This window comes from Sinohyriopsis cumingii, chromosome 17 (genome assembly GCF_028554795.1).
Source record: "Sinohyriopsis cumingii isolate HCF-2022 chromosome 17, ASM2855479v2, whole genome shotgun sequence".
NCBI lineage: Eukaryota > Metazoa > Mollusca > Bivalvia > Unionida > Unionidae > Sinohyriopsis > Sinohyriopsis cumingii.
The window spans coordinates 12,232,184-12,258,852 of NC_142977.1; the positions used below are offsets into that span (position 1 = coordinate 12,232,184).

General features: G+C 37.5%; 1 protein-coding gene across 1 annotated transcript in view; it reads right to left on the bottom strand.

The window, feature by feature from the left end:
• Nucleotides 1-3,566: 3,566 nt before the first annotated feature.
• Nucleotides 3,567-26,669, bottom strand: part of LOC149777759 (L-xylulose reductase-like) — a 55,112-nt gene continuing 32,009 nt past the window's right edge. The window contains exons 3-7 of the mRNA XM_089938805.1: nt 19,137-19,291; nt 11,955-11,997; nt 8,747-8,911; nt 5,226-5,343; nt 3,567-4,047 (exon numbers count right to left, since the gene is read on the bottom strand). Coding sequence (XP_089794931.1) covers nt 3,944-4,047; nt 5,226-5,343; nt 8,747-8,911; nt 11,955-11,997; nt 19,137-19,291 — 585 coding nt within the window. The 3' untranslated portion in view covers nt 3,567-3,943. The remainder of the gene's footprint in view (nt 4,048-5,225; nt 5,344-8,746; nt 8,912-11,954; nt 11,998-19,136; nt 19,292-26,669) is intronic.

Below are 26,669 nucleotides of genomic sequence, written 5' to 3' on the forward strand. Positions count from 1 at the left end.
AAAGAAGACAGGTGAAGAAAAAGAAACAGGAGAAAAAAAGAAGAAGGGAAGAAAGAGAGGAGGAAGAAGAGGAAAAGAGTGTGACGGTGAAGAAATTCAAAAACAGAGAGACTAAAGAAGGAGAAAAGAAGAAATTAATGAACTTTTTTATTAAAGTGTTGTGTTATAAATTGTGAATTGGATTGTAAAAAAATGGAGAAAAGAATAAATGAATGATATAAGGTAAGTGTCTTTGAGTTGTGATTTTAAAATAAGAAGCTACACTCACGCACTCATACACAGACACGTACTAAAAGGGTAACATGGGTGAGTTTTTTTTTGAGTTATTGGCAAATTGAAATTGTATTTCTTTTCGAGAAATGTGGGTGGCCCTGAAAAGGGCCTTTTTTCTTCATGGTGTAGGGGTGAGTTTAAGCAATCAATTTTAACTGCCTTAAGCCTTTGCCACGGCCAAGGCCTACTTCTGGACTGCGTAATGTTGATGATGATAATGATTGGGTTGAAATCACTAAGGGTGGTACGGTAGGCTTAGTCACAGGGTTGACATGTTTGGCTCGGGAAGGTCGTATTCTCTTCGGTCGTGATAAAGAAGTCTGATACATTTGTTTCAGACTTCTTAACTCCGCTAAAATGTCCAACAGTACCGTGACCGTTTGATTTTCACCCTCTTGTTTCTTTGCTGCTACTTCTTCTTGCTGTTGTTGCTGTTGTTTTTTTCTTACCTCTTCTTCTTGTTGCTGTTGCTGTAGGAGAAAAGCCTGTTCCGCTTCCTTTTGTCGTTGTATAAATTTCTCCAATTCTTCTTTCTGTCTCTGTCTAAAATTCTCCACTTGCGGTAATGAAGAAGGTAACGAAGGTTCCGGAACAAATTCTTGCGAGGAGAGAAAATCCACAAAATCCCAATTCACCTCTTCTGAAAGTAAGTCCGGGTTCCCTTGGGCAGTCTCCCCTGCTGGTGCACCCCACTGGATCGTTTTCTGAGTTTCCGTCATGTTGAATCACTGTCGCATAGATTGACTGCACACAAGCGCTAGCGAATCTATATTGACTACGTGACGTCACAGACTGCTCTCTTCGGATTGGATGCGAGCTGACTGAATTCTGTAACGCGTGTTAGGATTGGTAAATGAACTCAATCCGTTTCAATCCTTCCTCCGCCTATAAATAAGCGCCGTTCACTGCATTGATTCACCTGTTCTCGTCGCTTCAAGATGTGGACTACAGTTGAGTCATCCACCCTTGTGTCTTCCATGATGTTTCGGACAGACTTGCTCATGTATGTCCGATCGAAGTGGACCGTTGTCCACAGGACAAACACCAGCCTGTGGATACGTAGGATCTACGTCGAAAGACAAGGATGCCTGAAAAGAGTGCTGATGTACGGACCAACAGTAAGACGCAGCCTAAGGACAAGAAGAAGACCAATGCGGTGCCATTTATGTTAATGAATACATTAACATAAAACCCAAAGGCCCTTTTCAGGGCCAGCCATATTTCTCGAAAAGAGATAGTCTTTGAATTGCCTACCCCTTTTTTAAAAATTTTTTTTAAAATTTAAAGAAAAAAAAATCCCATGTTCAATTCCCCTTGTCCGTAGAGTGACCCACGATTTATTCCCATGTTAAATTCCCCTTGTCCGTAGAGTGACCCACGATTTATTCCCATGTTAAATCCCCTTGTCCGTACAGTGCCCCACGATTTTTCTCCATGTTAAATTTCCATTGTCCGTAGAGTGCCCCAAGGGTGTTTTTAATGCTAATTCCCATTGTCCGTAGGGTGCCCCCCTTTACTACTGGCAAGATTAATTAAAATCTCATTTAAATAGGCTGCTAGCTGTAACTAATGAGGCTATTTTATAGGAAATATTTAACAAAATAATAGTCTCCAATTTTTCTAATTTTCTTTACATTTATTTTTCTTTCATCCCTCCGTGTTACAGATAAAATCCCATTTTTGAATCCATGATTTACTGAGTTTATCAAGAACTATCATAAATCTTTCCTAAGGAAATTATAAAATTCAACAGTGAATCCATTACTTCCTGAACTTTTACCATTACTTCTGTTCTTTAGGCTTTTTGAGATCTATTTGTATCAGAACTAAAGTACCGCGACGGTGTCCTAGTGGTTAGAGCATCTGGTTCGGATGCGGGAGGTTGCGGGTTCGAACTCCGGCCGAGTCATACCTAAGACATATAAAAATGGTGCTAACAGTTGCCTCGCTAGGCGCTCACTGCTGATGCTATGTGTGCTGGCATCGTTTTGATATCGCCTTCCCTCGAGATCTGAACCGTCTCGCCATCTGGTTTTACGAATTTGAGAATTTTGTTTTGCATTTGAAGTTGATTGTCTACAAACAGTATTGTAATTAGTTCATGCCAAGGTCTTTGATTATGGAATTCTTGCACAAATCGATAACTTGGCGTGAAGTTATTAATATGCATTTGGCATAGCACCATCAGAATGTCTCATACTTTGCTCTGCAAAACCACAAGCAAGGTTTAGGGTATCATCAGCTTGCATTTTTAAAAAAATGTATCAACAACATGATTTTCAAACCAAGGATTTTCAATTAAAGGATTAAAATCAGCACCCTCAGCAATCATTTTTTTCACCGTTACGAACATAGCGAAAAAATGGATACAAAATCGCTGGATAATGCATTGAGGATTAACCGAAGGCAAACAGAGCAATAACTCAGTTTCTACAGAAGCTGATGTGTATAATCAGGAATTAAACATAACAATTACATATAGAACAGGGGCACCGGTTGGCCGAGTGGTCTAAATCCAGGGTGGCCGAGTGGTCTAAAGCGCTTGCCTTAACCGTTCACTAACATCTCACATCCGTCCACGTGGGTTTGAACGTGGGTATGTGAGAAAGCTTTCAAGTAGCATCCCGTGGGTCGGTGGTTCTTACCGGCATTTTCTTGGGTTCTTCCTCCACCTATTATACTGGCCGCCATATATAGCCTATCTTGCGCTGAGAAGCTGGCAACATTAACTAAATAAAGTTGTAAATAATGGATGGGAATAAAATCAACAAGATATTTGACATTTTTTCCATGATATGGCTGTTAAAAGTTCCATTAGTCAAATGTTGTAATCCACACTGCAACATCATTAATTAGCATATTTCTTCCAATCGATAACTTAATTTACAAAATGAATTGAAGGATAAATACATGAATTGGAATAGTATCATACATTTCACTGGATGCGTAATGTTTAAATCAGGATTTGCTCAGTCTCGATTTATTGTTGGTTTAATAACTTTTGGACATATTATGTTTTTTTTAAAAATCAGAAAATAAGGAAAAAATTACGGAACAATGTTTATAAAATAAATGTATACAGGTTGCTTTGTTGATTTGATAAAGATTTTGCTCTAGTAGGAATTATTGTGGAAATCTACAAAATAAAACCAGCTTTCTTTTTCTCTATTGGTAAAAAGTGGTTGTTTCTTCCTCTTGTTCAGATGATTTGCTTCATACAGGCCTATACATGCCAAATACAGGCGTTATGAACAATATATACGGGAAATTACTCAGTGAAAATGACGATCGGATACGTGTAGAGGAGAAAATTTATTCGCAACAATTTTGAAGGACAACATTGATTGGAATCTACAGGGAAAAAAAGAAGAAGAGGAGAGCAACGGTAGAACGAAGGAGCATAGCGAAGACCTGAAAAGAGGCAGAATAAGTGATTCGTGTTAATCGAAACTGAAAGCCAGTGGGTGGCTCTCAACACTTCAACACGAATATAATCGGAGCTGATCCAGTACACTCCTCAAGTTTAATTTAATTTTCTTCGGATTAATCCATCTTAGAGTGAAATGATAAATGTTTAAAATATCAATCATCGCTATCAGGTCATTAGTATTCAACATCTGTCTTGAAAGCTTCACCAGTCTCTGCATCAATTTCTCCAGTCTTCATAATTTTAATTAGCTGCTAATCCTCCATCCACCAGCATGCATATGCCATTAACACTGCCAGCTTTGTCGCTCAAGAGAAACGAAACGGCGTTCGCGACGTCTTCGGCCTCTGAAGCACAAGGGATGTAAATAATCACATACTCGCATAGACCTGTTACTGGAGGTTATAAAACGATTCTTCTTGTTTTTTTCTAATTTCTATATAAAACGATATTGATATAATATAGGTATGAGTTTTAATGTTGGAGTTTGAAGAGTTAAAACTTGGTACAAAGACAGTTTGAGATGGTCCAGCCCTTATATTCGCATTTGTTCAGATTAATTTTGAGCCTGAGGTTTTTACCTCAATCATTCTAAAATGACTCTGTTTTTGCAACGTCATGTTTCACTGGTTTAAATTAAATACTCGCACTCAAACTCAATCACAAAATCGTATGAACAGTTCACAGGCTGCAATGCACAGGTCAGCCGGAAGACTAATAGATGAACAGCATGCAATTAAAACGTCTTGCATACATGGGTCCAGCCAGTCATATAGTAGGAATCAAGGTACTAATTCAGTTCCCATAGTAAACCTATGCAAACACCATGATATACAAAATTCAATAACTTAGAATTCTTGAGTGCTCATGATCAAACCTATTTTTATCAGTGTAGATGAAACCTGGATGTCAGCTTCAGTGTAGAGGAAAGGATATGAGCCGCGGCATTTTTTGGACCTGCAGGTGTTTGAAACATGTGCTTTCAATTCCGCACCAAAGAGTCAGGTGCTAATATGAGTAATGAGTGTTCCAAACTCAAGACCGTTAAAGGACTGAAATTCCATCAATAAAGCAATGTGTCTATTTTTTTCAAAGATTCTTTTTCCTACAAATAACTTACATTATTAACCATTCCAGGTCAGCCAAACCCATATATACTCTTTTAGGTTCACCCATTTCTAGACTAGTTCACATTTTTTCATACCATTTAATACCGTGTGTCCTAGTATCGCTTGCTGCTTAATATAACGAATCACTAAGGTGCGACAACTCCTCAATAGTTATAGTATTTTTTTAAAATAAAATGCATAGAGGGACACACTTAAACATCTTAAAAAGTTATTTAAACAAGTGTGTACAAGAATAACCTATAAACAAAGACGACTTATATTTTTGTAACCGTTCCAAATTCAATTAACAAGAATCAAACGGAGATCAAAGTTCAGCAACTTTTTAAAAAAGATTTTAACATTCTTTCTTTCGTTCGTTCGTTTTTTCTTTAATTAAGTAATTGGCTATTACTTACCCACATATTTGCCAAGTGGAATCCTAGGAAGAAAAATCTCCGCATTATTAGGATCGCTGACATAGGCAATCCCCATCCCTGCGTTAACAACTGCTGGGTTGACAGAGTTGACTCGTATCTGAAACAAAAGTCAATTCAGAGAAGAACAAATTTATTTATTTATTTTTTTTTTTTTTATTTATTTATTTATTTATAAAATCATGCTGCATAGAAATACGACCCCTGTCTAAGATTAAATCACCACCCTCAAAACCCTGTTTTATATAAAAAGATAATGAGGGAGGGATTTATGACTTTAAATACTGAAAAGATTCGATAATGCGAATCCCATTTATCCGTTAAAATTAATTCAATTATACTAACAAAATACTTGTATTCACGTTTGTAAAGTTCTGAAATTTAAACAAAATCAAAACATGTACAACTCCCTATAATTTAGTAGGATCTTTTGTGATCAGTTGCCACGCACTGACGTTCATTTAAAAATAATATAGCGTACAGTATTTTATAAGGTCTCATCTAAGAAAATATTTAGTATGTATGTAATGATATATGTATGTAATGATATAAGTATGTAATGATATAAGTATGTAATAATATAAAGCAATGGTAATAGGCTGACAATTGCAGTAATTGTAAGTATAACCTGGTATGTTTTAGGTGTAGTGATATATGCCAGATTCGTACAATTGGTTTTTTGGAAGACCGTTTCACTGCATATAATCATTTCGTAGGTACTTATTGTACAAGAACCGATTGTACAAACTGTAGAAAGACTATCGCATTGGGTATATGTAGCAAGTACCGACTGTACAAGCTGTTTTGTAACAAAATACTATTGCCAGGGTATTTGTATCAGGTGCCTATTGTAAGAGCTGTATTATAACAAGAGACTATTGCACTGGGTATTTGTGAAAAATACCGACTGTACAAGCTGTTTTGCAAATAGAAACTAATGCATTTGGGTATTTGTATCAAGTACCGATTGTACAAACTGTACTGTAACAAGAGACTATTGCACTGGATATTTGTATCAAGTACCTATTGTACGAACTTTATTGTAACAAGCGACAAATTGCATTTGATATTTGCATCAAGTACCTATTGTACGAACTGTATTGTAACAAGCGACTATTGCACTGGATATTTGTATCAAGTACCTTTTATAGGAACTGTATTGTAACAAGCGACTATTGCATTGGATATTTGTAGCAAGTGCTTATTATATATACTGTAAAAATAGGCTAGTATTAGCTATATTGTAGTACATTGTAGTAATAGACTATTGCAGCTGCAATATTGTAGGAATGGACTGTTATATTAGCGAGGCACAACTGTGTTAGTCATATGTTGCAAGGAACTATTTTAAGATCTCTCTCTCTCCCTCTCTCTCTCTCTATGTGTGTGTGTGTGTGTGTGTGTGTGTGTGTCGCGCTCACAGGGAACGATACCATTTCGGTCCAACCGCCATATTGATCACTCGCAGGCCCGCCCCGTAGTGTTCTTTGTGTTTTGTGGGTTTAACGCAATTGTTCAGCACATTATATTCTGTACTTGGTGGCCACTATAACTGGTAGCGGAAGAATTCGGATAAACCACAAGAAGAACTACCGACTCATGGGAAGTTATCCACATTGGCCGAGCCGGGACTGGACATATCATTGATCTGTTAAGGCGAGCGCCTCAGACCACTCAGCCATCTGGAGTCCCTTCCCGTCCCGACCCGTGGTACTTCGGTGTCGGCCACAAATATCCTACAGTACAAACACTATCATCTTTAATTATTGGAAATCACACGACATTATGCCAGTCAATGAAAACGGGTCTCAAGCACGAATCATGTTCTGAGTGTAACGTTTGGGCTTGACTGGTGACGTATTTCTGCAAGTGTTATGTTGTCCAATGAAAACGTTTCATGCAGACATCCAATAAAAACCACAGACACGTATGTGCTTAACTGACGTAATGGATTTGTTAAGTAGATTGAATACAGAGAAGCATACTGTATTAACCATATTGTAGCAAACATTCAATTTATCAGAGATATTCTAGTGACTATTGTATTAGTAGTATCATATTGAAAGGGACAATTATATTAGCATTATTTTAACAAATGTCTATTGAATTAGCAATAATGCAGCAACTGGCCACTCTATTAGCCACATTACACAACAAGGCACTGTTGTAATATCTGTATTGTAACAAGTGGCCATTGAACTAGCAATATAGAATAGAAAAGCACTGCTGTAATAGCCATATTGTTGCATTTGAGTTAACAATATTGAATATCATAACACTTGTATTCGCGTTATTGTAGCAAGCGGCTATTGCATTAGAAATATGGTATGAAAGGACTATTGTATTAGCGGCTAATGGCCATATTGTACACCAAGGTACTATTGTATTGGCCGGATTGAAGCAAGTGGCTACTGTATTAGCAATACTGTACGAAAGGACCATTGTATTAGCCATACCGTATAACAAAGGCAGTAGCGTCTTTGCTGTACTGTAGCAAGAGACTACAACATCAAAACTCGACTGCAATTGGATGTTCATTTCGACGGAAACCACACATGAAGAAATTATTATTATAAAATTTCATTGCTAAAATGTATCACATGCTAGAACTCTATGGTCTTGAACTAAGTAACAGAAAGAGTGAACACTAACAAGTTTCTAAAATTAAAAAAGTAATTTATTTCCCAATGTGAAAAGTTAAAATGAACTTTCAGCATTGTGGATTAAATCCCAAATAGTCATAAAAGTTCTATCACAAAATCCAAAGTTATAGTTTTCCAAATGAATTCCGGAGATATTCCAAATAAGTTCCAATATTGAGTGTGCTGGTGTGCGTGTAGTCTCGAACGTGCTAATGTGACAGTGGTCTGGATTATGGTTATTTGCTAAGTCTTTTAGTATATGAAAATAATACAATTCAAAATGTTCTTGTCTAAATTCACTATAATTCCAAATTAATGTTCCACTCCAAAAATATTTTTGATGAGCACTTTGTAATTCCAGTGAATAATAATATAAATAAATTAATCCACCAAAACCAAAAACTGAACACAACAATAAGAATAATTCTGCTTTAGATGTTAAAGCAAGCATGAGTAATTTTTCAAGTAAACAACATTATATAGAGAGTTAAGACACAGTAATAGAACCAGGATAAAGGACAGTCTCGTCTACAAAAAAAAAAAACAAAAAAAAAAACTCAAAGTTGTCAGCAGGTTTAGAATTTCCACGTGGATTTATGATATCCTAGGCCCAGACCCAAAATATACATGTATACCTCCACTTATTCTGAATATTTAATCCATACGCACAAAGAAATATTAGATATGCATTATACTGTTTACAAATACATGTCACTGGTCAGGTAGACGATTAACTTTATTTGTACTAGGTCAAGTGCACAATACAGATATACATAGCATACAATCATTAAGAAAAAGCAGCAAATAATGCAAATTAGATATACATAATTAGATATACATAATTAGATATACATAACGCACCTTATGTGGTCCTAACTCAGTAGCCATCACTCGCGTCAGACTGTCCAAAGCCCCTTTTGAGGAGCAGTAGGACGCCAAGGTCTTGATCCCTATCATGGACGCATTGCTGGACACGTTGACAATGGCTCCCCCGTTTCCACGCTCTACCATGCCTCGCGCAACAACCTAAAATGCAAATCAGACCACAGTAGAGCAAATAATTATAACAAACACGAAGTTTTCGCAAATATAACAAAGAAATTAAACTAGCTAAACATTATTCTATTATACTATATATGCAGTATATTATATTATATGTAAAATAAAAGTAGCACTGATAAGGGACTCGTGAAAGTTCTATGTCAAGGGTCGGCAACCTATTTTACATAGCGTGCCACTTTATTCCGGATTAATTACAAAATAAACGAGCGCGTGCCACCAGCAAGAGAGTATCACTGTTAAAATCAAGATGTTTGGCGGCTCTTTGCGTGCCATACAAAACTTCTTGCTCCAAAGGTAGAATCGAACTCTAAGTAAACATCACGTGATGCGATAAGGACATACGTCTAGTTTGTGATTAGCCAGAATTGATACAGCTGATTTGTTTAATGTAACGAGTATTTCGAAGTACCAAGAATGATTTATTCAAAAACTGGTATTAATTTATTTAAAATGCTCAATGGTAATCTATACAATATAATTATTAATCGGAATTAGACATTCGTAATATTATTATTGTAATTGTAAGATTTATGTGAGAGGATTGATTAATTTGATTAATTTCAATCATTCGTTGGAATTATTGTTCTCTAACATTTAAATGTTATTTGGATTTAATAACAGCTTTACGGATTTACTGTGGAACATTTAAAGACATTTGGATTTATAACTATATTTGGATTACCGTGAATTCATTTAAAGACCATTTGGATTTATAACATCATGATTCTTCTGTATTGTTGTACATCAGAACAATATAGTTATCATTCGGAATATCTTCGGAACGTATTCGGATTACTTCGAACTATTGAAATCGATAAAAAGTTTAGGAATTTTAGGAATTCATCAATCACTGTTATTTTTAATTCTTTCAGTTTGTATTTTAGGGAAATAAATAAATATTTACAATTTTACAAAACGTTTTTGATTTTGCTCTTTCTTGTTACGTAGTTTAAGGCTTCGGAATCGTAACACAAGTGAACATATTTGGACAATTCATACACATTTTATTTTTCAATTTAAGTCCAAAATCATAACGAAATCTGGTAGATGAACACCGGGAATACCTATCTCCACATTCTTTAAAAAGATAATGATATTTTCTCTTGTAGCCAATCGAGCACGAGTGTGAATTGGTTCTATTGTCAAGACTGATGCATTCACATATGAGAAAAGCAGGATTTCGAAAACATAATAGACGTGTTAGTCAGATCTACGTTACATATGCACGTGTAACTCAGGTAAAACTCATTTATGAAGTCTCACAGCGGAGAGTAAGTGCCAATCCTGGTGGAGTGATCAATAAAGGGTTTAAAAAAAGAAGATATGATAACGTTATACAACACTGAATTTCTTGTATATATTGAAGCGCTTCTCCATTGTATTGTTTATAACAATAATTATACATTGGCAACTAACAAACATTTCAAAACACACCCCGTTTCAAAACACTGCAGTGTTTTAACCTAGAATAAAACCATGGAAAATCTAAGGAATTTTAAAAAAAATCACTGAAAAAGTGGTTCAGGAGTTTTGTATATTTACTGAATACTATTAAAGACTTAGGATGGTCAAACCTTAAGATTTTGTTACAAAAAGTTATTAAATATTTTTTCAAGGATCATCATGTTCCACTAATTTGTTAATGTTACGTATTATATTTGCTTCTATTTATACATGTAGTCGTGATAACATGGATTACAGAATTTCATGTTAACCTTTGATAGATGATAAAAGATTAATAACTATTTCAAAAGAAAACAATATGGATTTCAGAATCCAGGATCTATGTTTGACAATGATCGAACAATTTTAATTTAAAATAAGATGGTTCTTTTGTTTTGGTATTTTAATTAAAAATAACATTTTTTTGGTGACGTTTTGGTATTTTAATTTAAAAAAGACATGTATCTATAATTTAGGTATTTTAATTTTAAATAATGTTTTCTCTATATTGTTGGGATTTAATTTTAAATAACACTATTCAATAGTTTTTGATATTTTATTTTGAATATTATTATTATATAGTTGAGGCATTTGAATATAAAATACCAATATTCTTTAACCTTGGTATTTTATTTTTTCTGGATGCAATCACGTTTCACGTACACAGATAATGACTGTGCCTTTAAAGGTTAATCTCAGGTCTTTCATTGAAAAATGCAATTCCATTATTTTTTTCTCAAAAATTGTTCCTTTCGTCGCTGTTTTCGTTTTTCCCTTCTGATAATTAAAAACAAGTCTCCAGTCATTGAGCATATTCGGAGAGCCCTAACAGATTGTGAAATGTTGAAATGTCATCATGACACTTACACTTACTATTTTATCTGCTATGCCTCCTTGTTCCTGCAAATTAGGTCGTAGGTGCGCGATACTAGCATGGTCGTTTGTCCACTGGTACTATCGTTGTTCATATTTAAGATAGCTTTTAATTGTTTGACGGTTAAACACTGTAAATCCTCTAGGCTATTGTAGAAATAAATAAATACACACGCAAACACACACACACAGACACACAAACACACATTATATATATATATATATATATATATATATATATATATATATATATATATATATATATATATACACACACACACACACACACACACACACACACACACACACACACACATTACTCCCCCTGAAACGTTTGTTTTAGGTGTTTGTTTGTCTTCGTCAGTCTCATTTGTTACTGTGCTCAACCATTGTGATAGAATTTGTATCGTCGCCACAACCAATTCTTGGGTGAGTATATATCTCGATGGTACTTCACAGATTTGTTTCATATGATAGAAAAGGAAGTGTTTTGTAAATAATTTGAAATCTTGTAGAACTTTAGTTCATATCACTTTGGCTTTTATTAACCTGATCTCAGAACACCTTAGACACTTATCTTACAGACGTTTTTTGTGGAAATGTTACCCAGTTATCATTGTTATTGACTTCGTCTAAAATTTTTTTAAGGTAAATGAATGCATGAATATACGTTAGAAAGTTTCAACTATACCTGAGAAACGTTAAACACGCCTTTGAAGTTGACATCAAAAATTCTGAAAAATAATGTTACACAGAAAGTGATTATCAAAGCAGAAATATTCAAACGGATGTTTTGTGAGTTCAAAAGCTTATTTTCATGTTTCTTACATAAATAATAATATTCAGAAGAAAAAAAACTTTTCAGAGACAACCATCCTTTATGTCACTTATATGGTGTCGAAACATTATTTCTTAACATGCTTAAGAATCTAAGAAAATGATAGGAAGTAGTATTACAATGGTGGTACGATACAGGTTCACCTATGTCGACTCGCCTGATAAGAACCCCTTCTAGTTCACTTTTCCACACCGGGTATATTTTACACAAGCATGTATCAGCGTGGAAACTTCAGTTCTGAAGCCCAGTGAGTCTGCGTGGAAGTTCGCTTCAATAGTTCACGGGTTGGGGAGCCATAATAGGTAAGCATGGTCTCTTACACGCCCATTTTGATACTACTCACAGAGATAGGAAGGCCAGCAGCCGTAAGTTATTCATTGTTACATAATTGCAGTGGACTGTTATATAATACAATCAGAAACGACATAGTTTGATACACATTGTATTGTCAAAGAATTTATGTGTAAGGCTCATACGCGAACTAATTTCCACACCAATGGCATATTTGTAGCGTCACTAAAAAGGTTAAATCGCTTTTTAGTTTGAATGCATAAATTCTATTCGTCAACAAGGTCCAAAAGATGTTATATAATTTTTCAAAGCGTATTCGAACGATCTTGATAAATTCATCTGGTTAGGGATTGTGCTGGCGCTAGCACGACAAAAGCATGGAGAAGGGTATACTATAATATCAGACAGTCTCTGTATGATGTTGTACAAGAAAAAGTTAAGTCGCTGACATTAACTGAATGAAATGTTGTTGTTGTTGTTGTTCTAGGGTTTAACGCCATTTTTCAGCACAAGATAGGCTATACATGGCGGCAAGTATTAATAGTGGAGAAAGAGCCCTGGAAAACCCAGGGAAGAACCACCGACCCACGAGAAGCTACTGGCAGGCTTTCCCACGTACCCGCGCTAGCCGAGCCTTGGACTCGAACCCACGCAGACAGAGCTGAGATGGCAGTGATCCGGAACGGTGAGCGCTTTAGGCCACTCGGCCACTCGGGGCCCCTGAACGAAATGTAAATAGTAGACAGCGACCTATCCAGCAAAGACATCAAAGGCACTGAAACATCCGGCGAAGATAGACAAGATAACCGCAAATAGACGAATGTCTTCAGCATTATTATACAGATGCAATATGGCATCCACACTCACATATCTAGAGAAGAAAAGAAGTTCAATGGCATCTGGACCAATAGACTCAAAAGCGAATGTCTTTGAAAGCGACAACACTGCAAAAGAACAAGTCTTTATAAATAATATAAATCACATTTGGTCGCATAACGTGTTGAAAGTGTGCTCATCCATGTCTTAAATGTGGTATCGGTTTCAAGTCACGTTATCAGCTTTGCCTACCATGCGGATCCGTTGCCAAATAGTATTGCCAGCGGCGGAGAAGTCTTGGCAAAGTGATGGTCACAGATGCAGTCAATGGAAAATCCCACTGATTGATGTTTTTAACACCGGCAGTGACTGGTGGTCTCGCTGAGATTAAAACCCACCCAAGACATTATACTTAACTTTCAACACAATAATGTTGTGCGTGTGTAACATCGGCTGTTGAAATACATGGGCCGAGACCAAAACTTTGAAACGGACATGCAGATTTCCCCAGAAAGCCTTTAATACAGCATACCGGTTTATTAGTTTTGTCTCATGCATCGAGAGCTAGTTAAGCTGTCTGTGGTGGATATGTACTTAAAAGCAGGTGTAAGTCAGGAGGCATATTATTATAGATCTATTGACTTAATTATCTCCGATAAGACTCTGTTGCAGGGATCGTGTCGCCGAATAAAGGTCATTGACACACCTGTTGGAAACTAGTATTTACAAACTCTTAAATGAACCTGTTAAATTTTGAACAAAATGTCACATCTGCGTAAACATGTCACACCGAACCGGGGTCAACTTGAAAAGATATCAGCCGCTATGAGAAAACAAGCATGAGTTTATCTGAAACATTTCAAGTTAAGCGGGAACACACTACAGATGTTGACTTTGATGCAGCCCAACAGCAGCAAAACATCATTTCGCGAGATAACTCTTATCTCGAGATAACTCATTCCTCGTGGCCGTTACAGCGCTGTTGGCGCTGCAGCTCCCGGGCTTGCAAAATCATCTGCCGGCGTTATGAGCCAACGAAGCCGCATCCGGGACGGTTCTGAAGAGGTCGGTTGGAGAAAGAGCCTCTGGTGGTTTCATCCAAAAAGGGAATGGTCTTAAATGATCCAGTTGTTGAAGTCAAAGCGGTCTTCAGTTGTGGCCTCACCAATTTTATTTACTCGCAATGACAACAACATTAAAGCATTTTGGATGCGTTGTTATGTTGGATGAACTTAAATCGACGATCCCCGGTACGTGGAAAACCGGCATCTTTAACCTGGATTCAACAATAGGACTTGGAACTCATTGGGTTGCATACGTGCTAACCCCTCGTCATTTTTTGTATTTCGACTCGTACAGGCTTGCACCGTCACTTGAAGTGGTTGATTATATAGATGGCGGCTTCTCCAGTGGTACCAGAAACTCTCTACGACTACAGCAGTTTTGTTCAACGTTGACATTACAAACTCAAACAGACGGCCCACTTTGTGGACATCGTGTTGTTGAAGCACTGCGTGTACTCACGGGATGTCCGAATCCTCACATAATTGTTGAAGTTATATTGTCAGCTAGAATTTATATATGAAACATATAGGAAATACTTGTTGACATTTATGGACCTACGAGCGTAGCAGCCCTATGCGCACACGATATTGATCTGAGAAAGTTTGTAACCAAAGTTGACATGCTAGAGATGAGCAACCGGATTGTTATTAGCGTCGATCCAAACGGGTTTGTGATTTTTCAAGATCGAGCAGGAAAACTAACGATGTTTTAAAGCAGTAAGACGTAATCGCAAAAAGCCTGGCCGAAATAAATGAGAATCAGGGAATCAAAGACTACTGTATCGAGGTCTTTATCAAAGACTACGTCGATGGTGCTGATGTGCGACGAAACAATACATGGATGCAAAGGCCGCCCAAGTGCTATCAGCCAACTCTCACCAATAAGCATCGTAAATGTATGGAGGCCAGTGAACAAAACAGTAACCAGGGAAGGAGATGAAAAAAACCACACGTAATATCAACTGTCCGACTTATTTTATCTTCTGACGTGGATAGATTTAATAGTCTTAACTTCAACATTTTAACTGTGCGTGAATCTCGATCTTATTTGTTCTTCTTTTCTGGATCGAGAGGCGTGATGGGTGCAATATCAATAATGTATTAGTGTTGCACTAATATAAACCAGCAATGTTAAAAATTCTTTGATACATGCGGTATCGTTACCATTAGTCGCCGGATATGAAATTCAGTTTGATGGACTCAACATTAATCGAAGACGGCACGTAGCCATCTTTGATGTTTGTGCTTAAGATTTATTATTGCATATACGTGATGGATTCTGAACAGCTACGCGACGATGCTGTTGCGGAATCGACAGATGAGGTGATAAATCGACTGACATTAGATGCCACCACGATTTTGTGCCGCTTGTTGGGCAGTATCTATGTGAGCAGGGCGTTAATGAACCCTTTTATTGCTAAGGGTCAAATAGAAATCGACCATAGAAACCACTCAGGTGAGTCAGTACCAACTCCAAGATAGCTTCGAATCCATGCATTAACAGGTGAAAAATCTCCGTCACAGACTTCAACGTCAGGCGCGAAAAGACACAGGAACCGTTTCTACAACTATGAAGTAGAATTAACCGAAAAAATCCACGTCGAATGTTTTTTTCTCCGTCGATTATCTTGAACCATCACTGATTTAGCTAAGATCAAAAGATCTCGAATGTTATTTAACAAGGACGCACTTATTCTGTAACAGCTCTCGTTAAAGACACAAAGTATGGGCGTAATCAACGTAATTCCAAGTGAACATAACGACAAGACCCAGTAATGCACAATCGCTGGAGATATAAACATTTTTTTACGTGTATTTAATTGTATCGTGCGTTGGCCTTTGCTCATGATTGCATGTTATGTATATTTAATATGTATCGTGTGATTGACCTTTAACCATAACTGAGTGTGGGAGTTGGGCCTTACTGATGTCTTGTTATTTCGTAAACAACATATTACATAACAAATATCTGTCTATGATTTTAGTTTTATTTTTTTACGATTATTATTACATGGAGGTAATCCATGTTTCCAGATAATTAGTTCAAGGTCTAGATTTTTAAAATAAAAGCTAAGAATGTTCTAAAAGCAAGTTCTTTACAATTTTATAGGAACATGACACGCATCCTTGTTCTGTTAATGCGTCTTAGCTTTTCATATAAATGTTATTTAGTGTATAATTACTCATTCTATATCTTAGCATCAGTCCTAGTAGAATCAATTTTAATTGCGTTTCAGTTAATATTTGGAAGGATTTTTTAATACTTAAATTATTCACAGCAATTGCAAAGTGCTCATGGATTTAGAACTAAGTCACACTTTCGAAATTAGTGTAAATTCGTTCAAGGTCATTTTGGATTATATCGAGACTACTGGCACCTCAGCCCATTAAATATTTAATTCATTTGTAACATTACTGGAATTCATTCGAAACTCTATACTTTCGGACTTGTGATAGAACTTTTAGGACTAACTGGGATTAAAAGCATAGAGTCCTAACAATTTCCAGAAAGATAATTTATAGGATTGCATTGCAGTTGTACGATCGAAGAAAGGTAATTGATTGCGTGTAAGGTTTGCACCACAGCAAGGTCAGCATATCGAGAATTTCACTCCACGGTGACAATATTAATAGAAGAAGTGTGATGGAGCCACCGACTCTAACAATAAATCGAAGCGGAACAAAGCTGAGAGAGGAAATAGCAAAGAAAACCGTTTTACTTGCGAAATATAAACGCGTGCGTATTATCGTGGATGATATTTGTGGACTCGCCGCAGCAACAACCATTGACTTGGGTATAGGGGGAACTGCGAATTGCAACTACGGCAACTATCACAGCGCGCCAATCAGAATTATTGACTGAGCCATATCTATAGTAACCGGTGATGCTGGTGTCACCGGAAAAATAATTTCATTATTTTAACATTCACGAATACGTGTTTATTTTGAAATTCTCGCGGCCGTCCAAAAGAGTCTCAGCACAATTTCCAAGCTGTAATCGGTGGCCATCGAATATAAAACGATTACCATAGCCGACTCCGAGCATAAATAAACCATCTTGTAAAACTTATACGGAATGCTCCGCTTCCATAACGGAGTAATTTCATTTCCAAACGTTAAAAAGTGTATAAAATATTAAGAAAATAAGTAGATCGTGCGCCGTAAATTATTGCGACAAAATGAGCAGCATGGTTCTATTTCTGCAACTGAAGTGAAATAAACTCAAATTAAATCGGATATGAAATGCTGTCAAATATCGCCCAGCCGTAAAAATATCTAGTATCAAATAAGTCTAGAACTGATAGTAATAAATCAATACAAACTTCTGGCATCGACGAAAAGACAGCCTATGACTGATAGTACAATACAATACAATACAAACTTCTGGCATCGACGGAAAAAGATATATGGTTCATAATTGAACGTTTCCAGTAAGTGATGCTTGAATTCGATGATGCTCAAATGGATGCATGCAGTGGACAGGAGACTTGCTAGGATAAGACCAGGAAGAAATTCAGGAAAAACTGGAGATATGACAGCTTTTGTTCGGAGAGCCGCTATCATTTTATCAACGAGGCCTTCGCGGGAGGCAATCTTATCTTGGGAAACCTCGAGCAGCGCGGCTTCCACGTAGTAGTACCAAATGGGTGTATATGAGACCACGCCAACCTATCACGGCTCTCAAAACCCATGAAACCCTAGTGCGGGTATCCACGCAGACTCACGCGGGCTTGAGAAGCAAGGCTTTCACGCGGATGCAAGCGTGTGTGAAAGATCCCCACTCTGTGTGTGTGTGTGTGTATGTCTCTCTGTGTGTGTGTGTGTGTGAAGTTATGGGAAACAAGAAAGAGTTCTAGGCTGGATAGTCTCAATAGGTACAATGTCTCAAACGCCCATTATTAGACTACTCATTTTGACCGACCGGTGTCATCTCTAATTGTTTTTATATCCGTAGATGACAAAGGGTTCCCGAGTGGCCGAGTGGTCTAAAGCGCTCACCGTTACGGATCACTGCCATCTCACTTCTGTCTGTGTGGGTTGGAGTCTCGGGTTCGGCCAATGTGGGTACATGAGAAAGCTTGCCAATAGCTTCTTGTGTGTCGGTGGTTATTTCTGGGGTTTTCATGGGTTCTTCTTCCACCATTTATACTGACCGCCATGTAGAGCCTACCTTATGCTGAAAATTGGAGTTAAACCCTACAACAACAACAACAACAACAAATCCTTAGATGACACAAAAAGAAGAAACGTGGTACATTCCAGTTCTCTAGATTCTTTGAAAATAAAACCTTTACATCAAAAAGTTGGATAAAATAGTCTTATTTCGATCCATTTTAGCAAGTGTTGAGTGATATATATATATATATATATATATATATATATATATATATATATATATATATATATATATATATATATATATATATATATATATATATATATATGTATATTAGATACATCTACACACATCGACATAGTGTTCACACATATTTATATACACTCACACATTACATTCATACACACACACACACTTTCTCTCTCACACAGACACATACACACTCTCACATACATACATACATACATACATACATACATACATACATACATACATACATACATTGTAATCTCTGTTTAAGAGGAAATAAAGTCAGTTAGTCATACATATATACATAATTACATACATACATGCATGCATGCATGCATACATACATACATACATACATACATACATACGTACGTACGTACGTACGTACGTACGTACGTACATACATACATACATACATACATACATACATACGTAGATCGGATATACAAATAGAAACCGATCGACAGAATGACATTCTGAGAGACATAATATCTCTACCTGTCTATCTCCTCCTTAGAAGTGTCGAGAAAGGGACACATGAGAAAAGCAGCCGCATTGTTCACCAAGAGATCTATCTTCCCCAGGGACTCTATTGCCTGTCTGGTGGCTGTCCAGTCAGCAAGATCGACCCGGATTATCTGGATTCCAGGCACCTACAATCAAAGCCACAGTTAATCACCTGTAATGATTCCATACTGATTTAAAGAAACAGTGACCAAATGATCTATCCATATATATGATACATGTTGTTTATAATCTCCACACTGGTATGCCTAAATTAAATTGATCTCGTATTATCACTGTCGCTGTCGGCCGCCATTAGAGGCTTTGCATGACGTAAACAGGTCAGTTTGTTGCGACGGCTACGTATGTTACGTAGTTGAAACTCGTTTAAAACCAGTACTTTTATGCCAATCATGATATTCTAGTATCTGACATACCGTACTTTCATTACAAACATGACACTCCAGTACGTGACATACTGTACTTTCATTACAAACATGACACTCCAGTACGTTACATACTGTACTTTCATTACAAACATGACACTCCAGTACGTTACATACTGTACTTTCATTACAAACATGACACTAAAGTACGTGATATACAGTACCTTCATTACAAACATGACACTCCAGTACGTGACATATTGTACTTTCATTACAAACATGACATTCCTGTACATGATATACTGTACTTTCATTACAAACGTGACACTTCAGTACGTGACATGCTGTACTTTCATAACAAACTTGATACTCCAGTACGTGTCATACAGTACTTTCGTTACAAACATGACATTCCTGTACATGATATACCATACTTTCATTACAAACATGACACTCCAGTACGTGACATACAGTACTTTCATTACAAACATGACACTCCAGTATGTGACATACAGTACTTTCATTACAAACATGACACTCCAGTAGTGACATTCTGTACTTTCATTACAAACATGACACTTCAGTAGTGACATACTGTACTTTCAAGACAATCATGACACTCCAGTACGTGATATACAGTATTTTCATTACAAACATGACATTCCAGTACAAGATATACAGTACTTTCGTTACAAACATGACACTCTAGTACGTGACATACAGTACTTTCATTACAAACATGACACTCCATTGGTGACATTCTGTACTTTCATTACAAACATAACACTTCAGTAGTGACATACTGTACTTTCAAGAAAATCATGACATTCCAGTACGTGATATACAGTACTTTCATTACAAACATGACACTCCAGTACGTGACATACTGTACTATCATTACAAATATGACATTTTTGTACATGATATACTGTGCTTTCATGACACTCCATGTGATTAACAGTATTTTCATTTTAGTTATGACACTACACTATTTCCACACCAAACCCAATAATTTACTGACTAATCAGACACTCAAGTACGTGATAGTAAGTGATAAATAGTACATCCGTACCAAATATAACACACCATTTACTGATCAGAAACTCCAAATGCTAAACCTAATTCAGGAATCACTATTTTATATTATGGCCAGATAAATCAGAATTTATTTGTGTTCAAGTGATGGTTCTATTTGTCTTAATCATTCTTATGCTTCACTTTGGTGGAAACAGTCACAAACGTAAGTCCTCGCGTTGTTTCACTATATTGCAAATCGTCACAAACGTAAGTCCTCGCTTTGTTTCACTATATTGCAAATCATCACAAACGTAAATCCTCTCTATGTTTCACTATATTGCAAATCGTCACCAACGTACGTCCTCGCTATGTTTCACTATATTGCAAATCGTCACCAACGTACGTCCTCGCTATGTTTCACTATATTGCAAATCGTCACAAACGTAAGTCCTCGCTATGTTTCACTATATTGCAAATCATCACAAACGTAAGTCCTCTCTATGTTTCACTATATTGCAAATCGTCACAAACGTAAGTCCTCGCTATGTTTCACTATATTGCAAATCGTCACAAACGTAAGTCCTCGCTTTGTTTCACTATATTGCAAATCGTCACAAACGTACGTCCTCGCTTTGTTTCACTATATTGCAAATCGTCACAAACGTAAGTCATCTCTATGTTTCACTATATTGCAAATCGTCACCAACGTACGTCCTCGCTATGTTTCACTATATTGCAAATCATCACAAACGTAAGTCCTCTCTATGTTTCACTATATTGCAAATCGTCACCAACGTACGTCCTCGCTATGTTTCACTATATTGCAAATCGTCACAAACGTAAGTCCTCGCTATGTTTCACTATATTGCAAATCGTCACAAACGTAAGTCCTCGCTTTGTTTCACTATATTGCAAATCGTCACCAACGTACGTCCTCGCTATGTTTCACTATATTGCAAATCGTCACAAACGTAAGTCCTCGCTATGTTTCACTATATTGCAAATCGTCACAAACGTAAGTCCTCGCTTTGTTTCACTATATTGCAAATCATCACAAACGTAAGTCCTCTCTATGTTTCACTATATTGCAAATCGTCACCAACGTACGTCCTCGCTATGTTTCACTATATTGCAAATCGTCACAAACGTAAGTCCTCTCTATGTTTCACTATATTGCAAATCGTCACAAACGTAAGTCCTCGCTATGTTTCACTATATTGCAAATCGTCACAAACGTAAGTCCTCGCTTTGTTTCACTATATTGCAAATCGTCACCAACGTACGTCCTCGCTATGTTTCACTATATTGCAAATCGTCACAAACGTAAGTCCTCGCTATGTTTCACTATATTGCAAATCGTCACAAACGTAAGTCCTCGCTTTGTTTCACTATATTGCAAATCGTCACAAACGTAAGTCCTCTCTATGTTTCACTATATTGCAAATCGTCACAAATTGAAGTCCTTGCTCGCAAAAAGGCATAGTAAAATTAAAGGCAGACATAATACGAGGTTTAGTGACAACATATTTCACTCGAACAACAATCTTATCTGCAGAGTATAAAGCATTACAGAGACCACAAACCTTTCACCTGATGCAGCGAACCATTCTAAACTCCTTTGATGTTTCCATAGCAATTATACATTACACCTCGATAAAATATGTTTCATGTTTGCAAGTTTACAAAGAAAATACTCCAATAAGCAAAGGTTGTCCATGCTTCTTTTACGTTTTTGGTATTTATGAAGTTCACACATATCAGACAATAAATAGCGACCATTTTCACGAATTTTAAAATACAACGCTTTGAAATACTAGAATATGACAGCCGTGTTTTGAGTTTGTTTTTAAAAGAAATAAAGCGAATTAAAGCTAGGAAAAAGCCACATCATATATCCTCACTTTGCATTAGCGAACCTTTTGACCTCATTTCGGGCTGCAGCCAAGATGCGAAACTTTTGCTATTGTTTTATCATCATCATGAAACTGCATAAAAAGATGCAGAAACCTCCCACAGTTTGTGTTCAAGACCTTAACTGTAAAGAAATCAACAGTCCTGACCCAAATGGTGTAGAAGATCGTTTTATGTGTAATGAGCACTACTGACCACTCACAGCTGAATAAGTACATTTCACGCATAAAGGACACTGCAGACCACCCTCAATTGTTGCAGAAAAAAAAATTAATTTTATGTGTAAAGAACATTACAGATTTCTCACCATAATTATGTCATCGATGTCATATCAGGCATTACCAAATGAGCCAATCAATCAATCAATCAATCAATCAATCAATCAACAAACTTTTATCGATCATTCGATTAGGTAATTTACTTGTTGTACCATGAAATTCTAAAGTATCTGTAAGCGTTATTTCAATTAATTATCAATTGCTAAGAAAGAAAACATTAATACGGGACTGTCACGTTGGATAAGGTTGGTTAAACCGAATATTTGTACCTATTGGAAACGAGGCACTAGCCATACCTGTGTTATTGCGTGTCTTCGACCTAGAACAAGCTTCAATTTGGTCGCTATGCGGCGGTTTTGGCTATCTTGGGTTCTGATTGTGTGTGTATGTGTGTGTATGTATGTGTGTGTGTATGTGTGTGTGTATGTGTGTGCGTATGTGTGTGTGCGTATGTGTGTGTATGTGTGTGCGTATGTGTATGTATGTGTGTGCGTATGTGTGTGTATGTGTGTGCGTATGTGTGTGCGTATGTGTGTGTATGTGTGTGCGTATGTGTGTGTATGTGTGTGCGTATGTGTGTGCGTATGTGTGTGCGTGTGTGTGTGTATGTATGTGTGTGTATGTGTATGTGTGTGCGTATGTGTGTGTATGTGTGTATATGTGTGTGCGTATGTGTGTGTATGTGTGTATGTGTGTGTATGTGTGTGTGTGTATGTGTGTGTGCGTATTTATGCGTGAGCTGGATTTTAACCTTGCTTTAACAATGTTCAGTCATATTGCTGCGATAGTAGTTAAGTGGGGCACATTAGGGACAATGGGACTTAGCATGAAAAAGACCCCTGGGTCAGATTAGGGACAATGGAAATTTAACATGGAGAGAAATCGTGGGTCACTTTAGGGACAATGGGAATTTAACATAGAGTTTGGGTCTGTCTAGGGACAAGGGAAATTAACATGGGGAATAGAGTTTGGGCTTTTGGGATTTTTTTTTTTTTTTTTTAAATTTTTTTAAATTTAAATTTAAATTTAAATTTAAATTTTAAAAAAAGGGGTAGGCAATGGAAAGGCTATCTCTTTTCGAGAAATATGGCTGGCCCTGAAAAGGGCCTTTGGGTTTATGTTAATGTATTCATTAACATAAATGGTACCGCATTGGTCTTCTTCTTGTCCTTAGGCTACGTCTCACTGTTGGTCCGTAAATCAGCACTCTTTTCAGGCATCCTTGTCTTTCTACGTAGATCCTACGTATCCACAGGCTGGTGTTTGTCCTGTGGACAACGGTCCACTTGGATCGGACATACATGGGTATGTCCGTCCGGAACATCATGGAAGACACAAGCGTAGAAGATTGCACATCGGTCCACATCTTGAAGCAACGAGAACAAGTGAATCAATGCACTGAACTGCGCTTATTTATAGGTAGAGGCAGGATTGAAACGGATTGAGTTCATTCACCAATCCAAACACGCGTTACAAAATTCAGTCAGCCCGCATCCAATCCGAAGAGAGTAGTCTGTGACGTCAGTTGGTCTATATAGATTCGCTAGCGCTTGTGTGCAGTCAATCTATGCGACAGTGATTCAACATGACGGAAACTCAGAAAACGATCCATTGGGGTGCACCAGCAGGGGAGACTGCCCAAGGGAACCCGGACTTACTTTCAGAAGAGGTACATTGGGATTTTGTGGATTTTCTTACCTCGCAAGAATTTGTTCCGGAACCTTCGTTACCTTCTTCATTACCGCAAGTGGAGAATTTTAGACAGAGACAGAAAGAAGAATTGGAGAAATTTATGCAACGACAAAAGGAAGCGGAACAAGCTTTTCTCCTACAGCAACAGCAACAGCAACAAGAAGAGGTAAGAAAAAAACAACAGCAACAACAGCAAGAAGAAGTAGCAGCAAAGAAACAAGAGGGTGAAAATCAAACGGCTACGGTACTGTTGGACATTTTAGCGGAGTTAAGAAGTCTGAAACAAATGTATCAGACTTCTTTATCACGACCGAAGAGAATACGACCTTCCCGAGCTAAACACGCCAACCCTGTGACTAAGCCTGTCGTACCACCCTTAGTGATTTCAACCCAATCATCAGAAGTAGGCCTTGGCCGTGGCAAAGGCTTAAGGCAGTTAAAGTTGATTGGTTAAACTCACCCCTACACCAAAATAAAAAGGCCCTTTTCAGGGCCACCCACATTTCTCGAAAAGAAATACAATTTCAATTTGCCAATAACTCAAAAATAAACCCCACCCATTTTACCCTTATAGTACGTGTCTGTGTATGAGTGCGTGAGTGTAGCTTCTTATTTTAAAATCAAAACTCAAAGACACTTACCTTATATCATTCATGTATTCTTTTATCCATTTTTTACAATCCAATTCACAATTCACCACAGAACACTTTAATTAAAAGTTCATTGACTTCTTCTTTCTCCTTGTTTAGTCTCTCTGTTTTTTGAATTTCTTCACCGTTTTTTCCTCATTTTCTTCCCTTCTTCTTTTCTTCTCCTGTTTCTTTGCTTCTTTTAAATAGAATTGTCTTCTTTCTTCCTCTTCTTCCTCTGAAGAATCCCTCTCTTCTTTCGAAGAATCCCTCTCTTCTTCCGAAGAATCCCTCTCTTCTTCTGAAGAATCCTTCTTTTCTTCTGACTCCTCTTGTTTCTTTTTTGGGCAATCTGGAGACCAATGTCCTTTTTCTTTACAATAATAACAGGTATCTTGACTTTTGTCTTTTTTAGCCCCTGTTTTTTTTCTTTTTTGACGGTCTGGACACTCTGAAGACCAATGCCCTTTCTTCTGACAGATATAGCAAGTATCCTGACTCTTATCTCGAAAGGAAGGAGAGTAGTCCGTCGGCTGGTCTGAAGAGAATTTTCTAATGACCCCTCGCAAAGCTCTGACGAAACGTTCCATCTGGGTAGTCTCTTCCATCGTTCTCCTCGGTTTGAGAGTGAAATGAATAGTGAAAGGACAAGACACAAACTTTTTATATACGCTGGTTTGCCATGACTATAAATTAATCTATGGTGTTTGAACTTGAGTCATTTGACGTTTTGCACTCAAGATGAAACGATCCCATTCATTCGAGAAGAAAGAAGAAGAAGAAAGTAAGAGGCAGAAACGTGATCTATTGCCTCGTACCAGGGCCGAAATCTTGGCACAAATTCATGCCAGTGATTTTGAAGAGGACATGAGTGAACCAGAATCCGAACCCTCTAAACCAAGTTCACCACCCTTAGTCAACCCTGAAAAGTACTATTCCATTCGAGAGACGGAAAAGCGCTCCTCTAGAAAATTTAGAACCACGGCTTACACCTACACGGTGAAGTTTAAAGATTTCAAGGCCGACGTACCCTTAGAGAAAGCAGAAGGGTTTATCACCGAGATGTGGGATTCTTTGCTCACCGCACTCAAGCGACAATGTCAACCCAAAGAAGACGATCGCTTGACACTATCCATAGATCACGACGGTTTGAAATCCCCTGTTTGGATCGAGTTTAGCAGACCCGCAGAACTAACCCCTTCCAAAGTCATGGACAAGATTCAACACGTACAACAATCTAATGACCAGTTTGACATCACCGATGGTAAAGCCACACTGAAAATGGCTCACGTCTCTCTTCCTCAAGGGACAGGACGCAAAAAGGTCCTACTGGTGAAGGACCTTCGCAACACCAAAAAGAGTCTCGTCCGAATTAACAACCCTCAAGACCAGATGTGCTTAGCCCGTGCCATCGTGGTGGGACGAACCTATGCCAACAAGAACGACACGGTAGAATGGAAAAGAACCTGGGAGAACATTCGAAAATCGAACCGAACCAAACAACGAAACGAAGCAGAACTCCTGTTGCAACAAGCTGGCCTGTCCAAAGACACACCCTGTGGCATTCCTGAGATGCAAAAATTGCAAGATGCCCTAGCTCCACGCTACACCTTG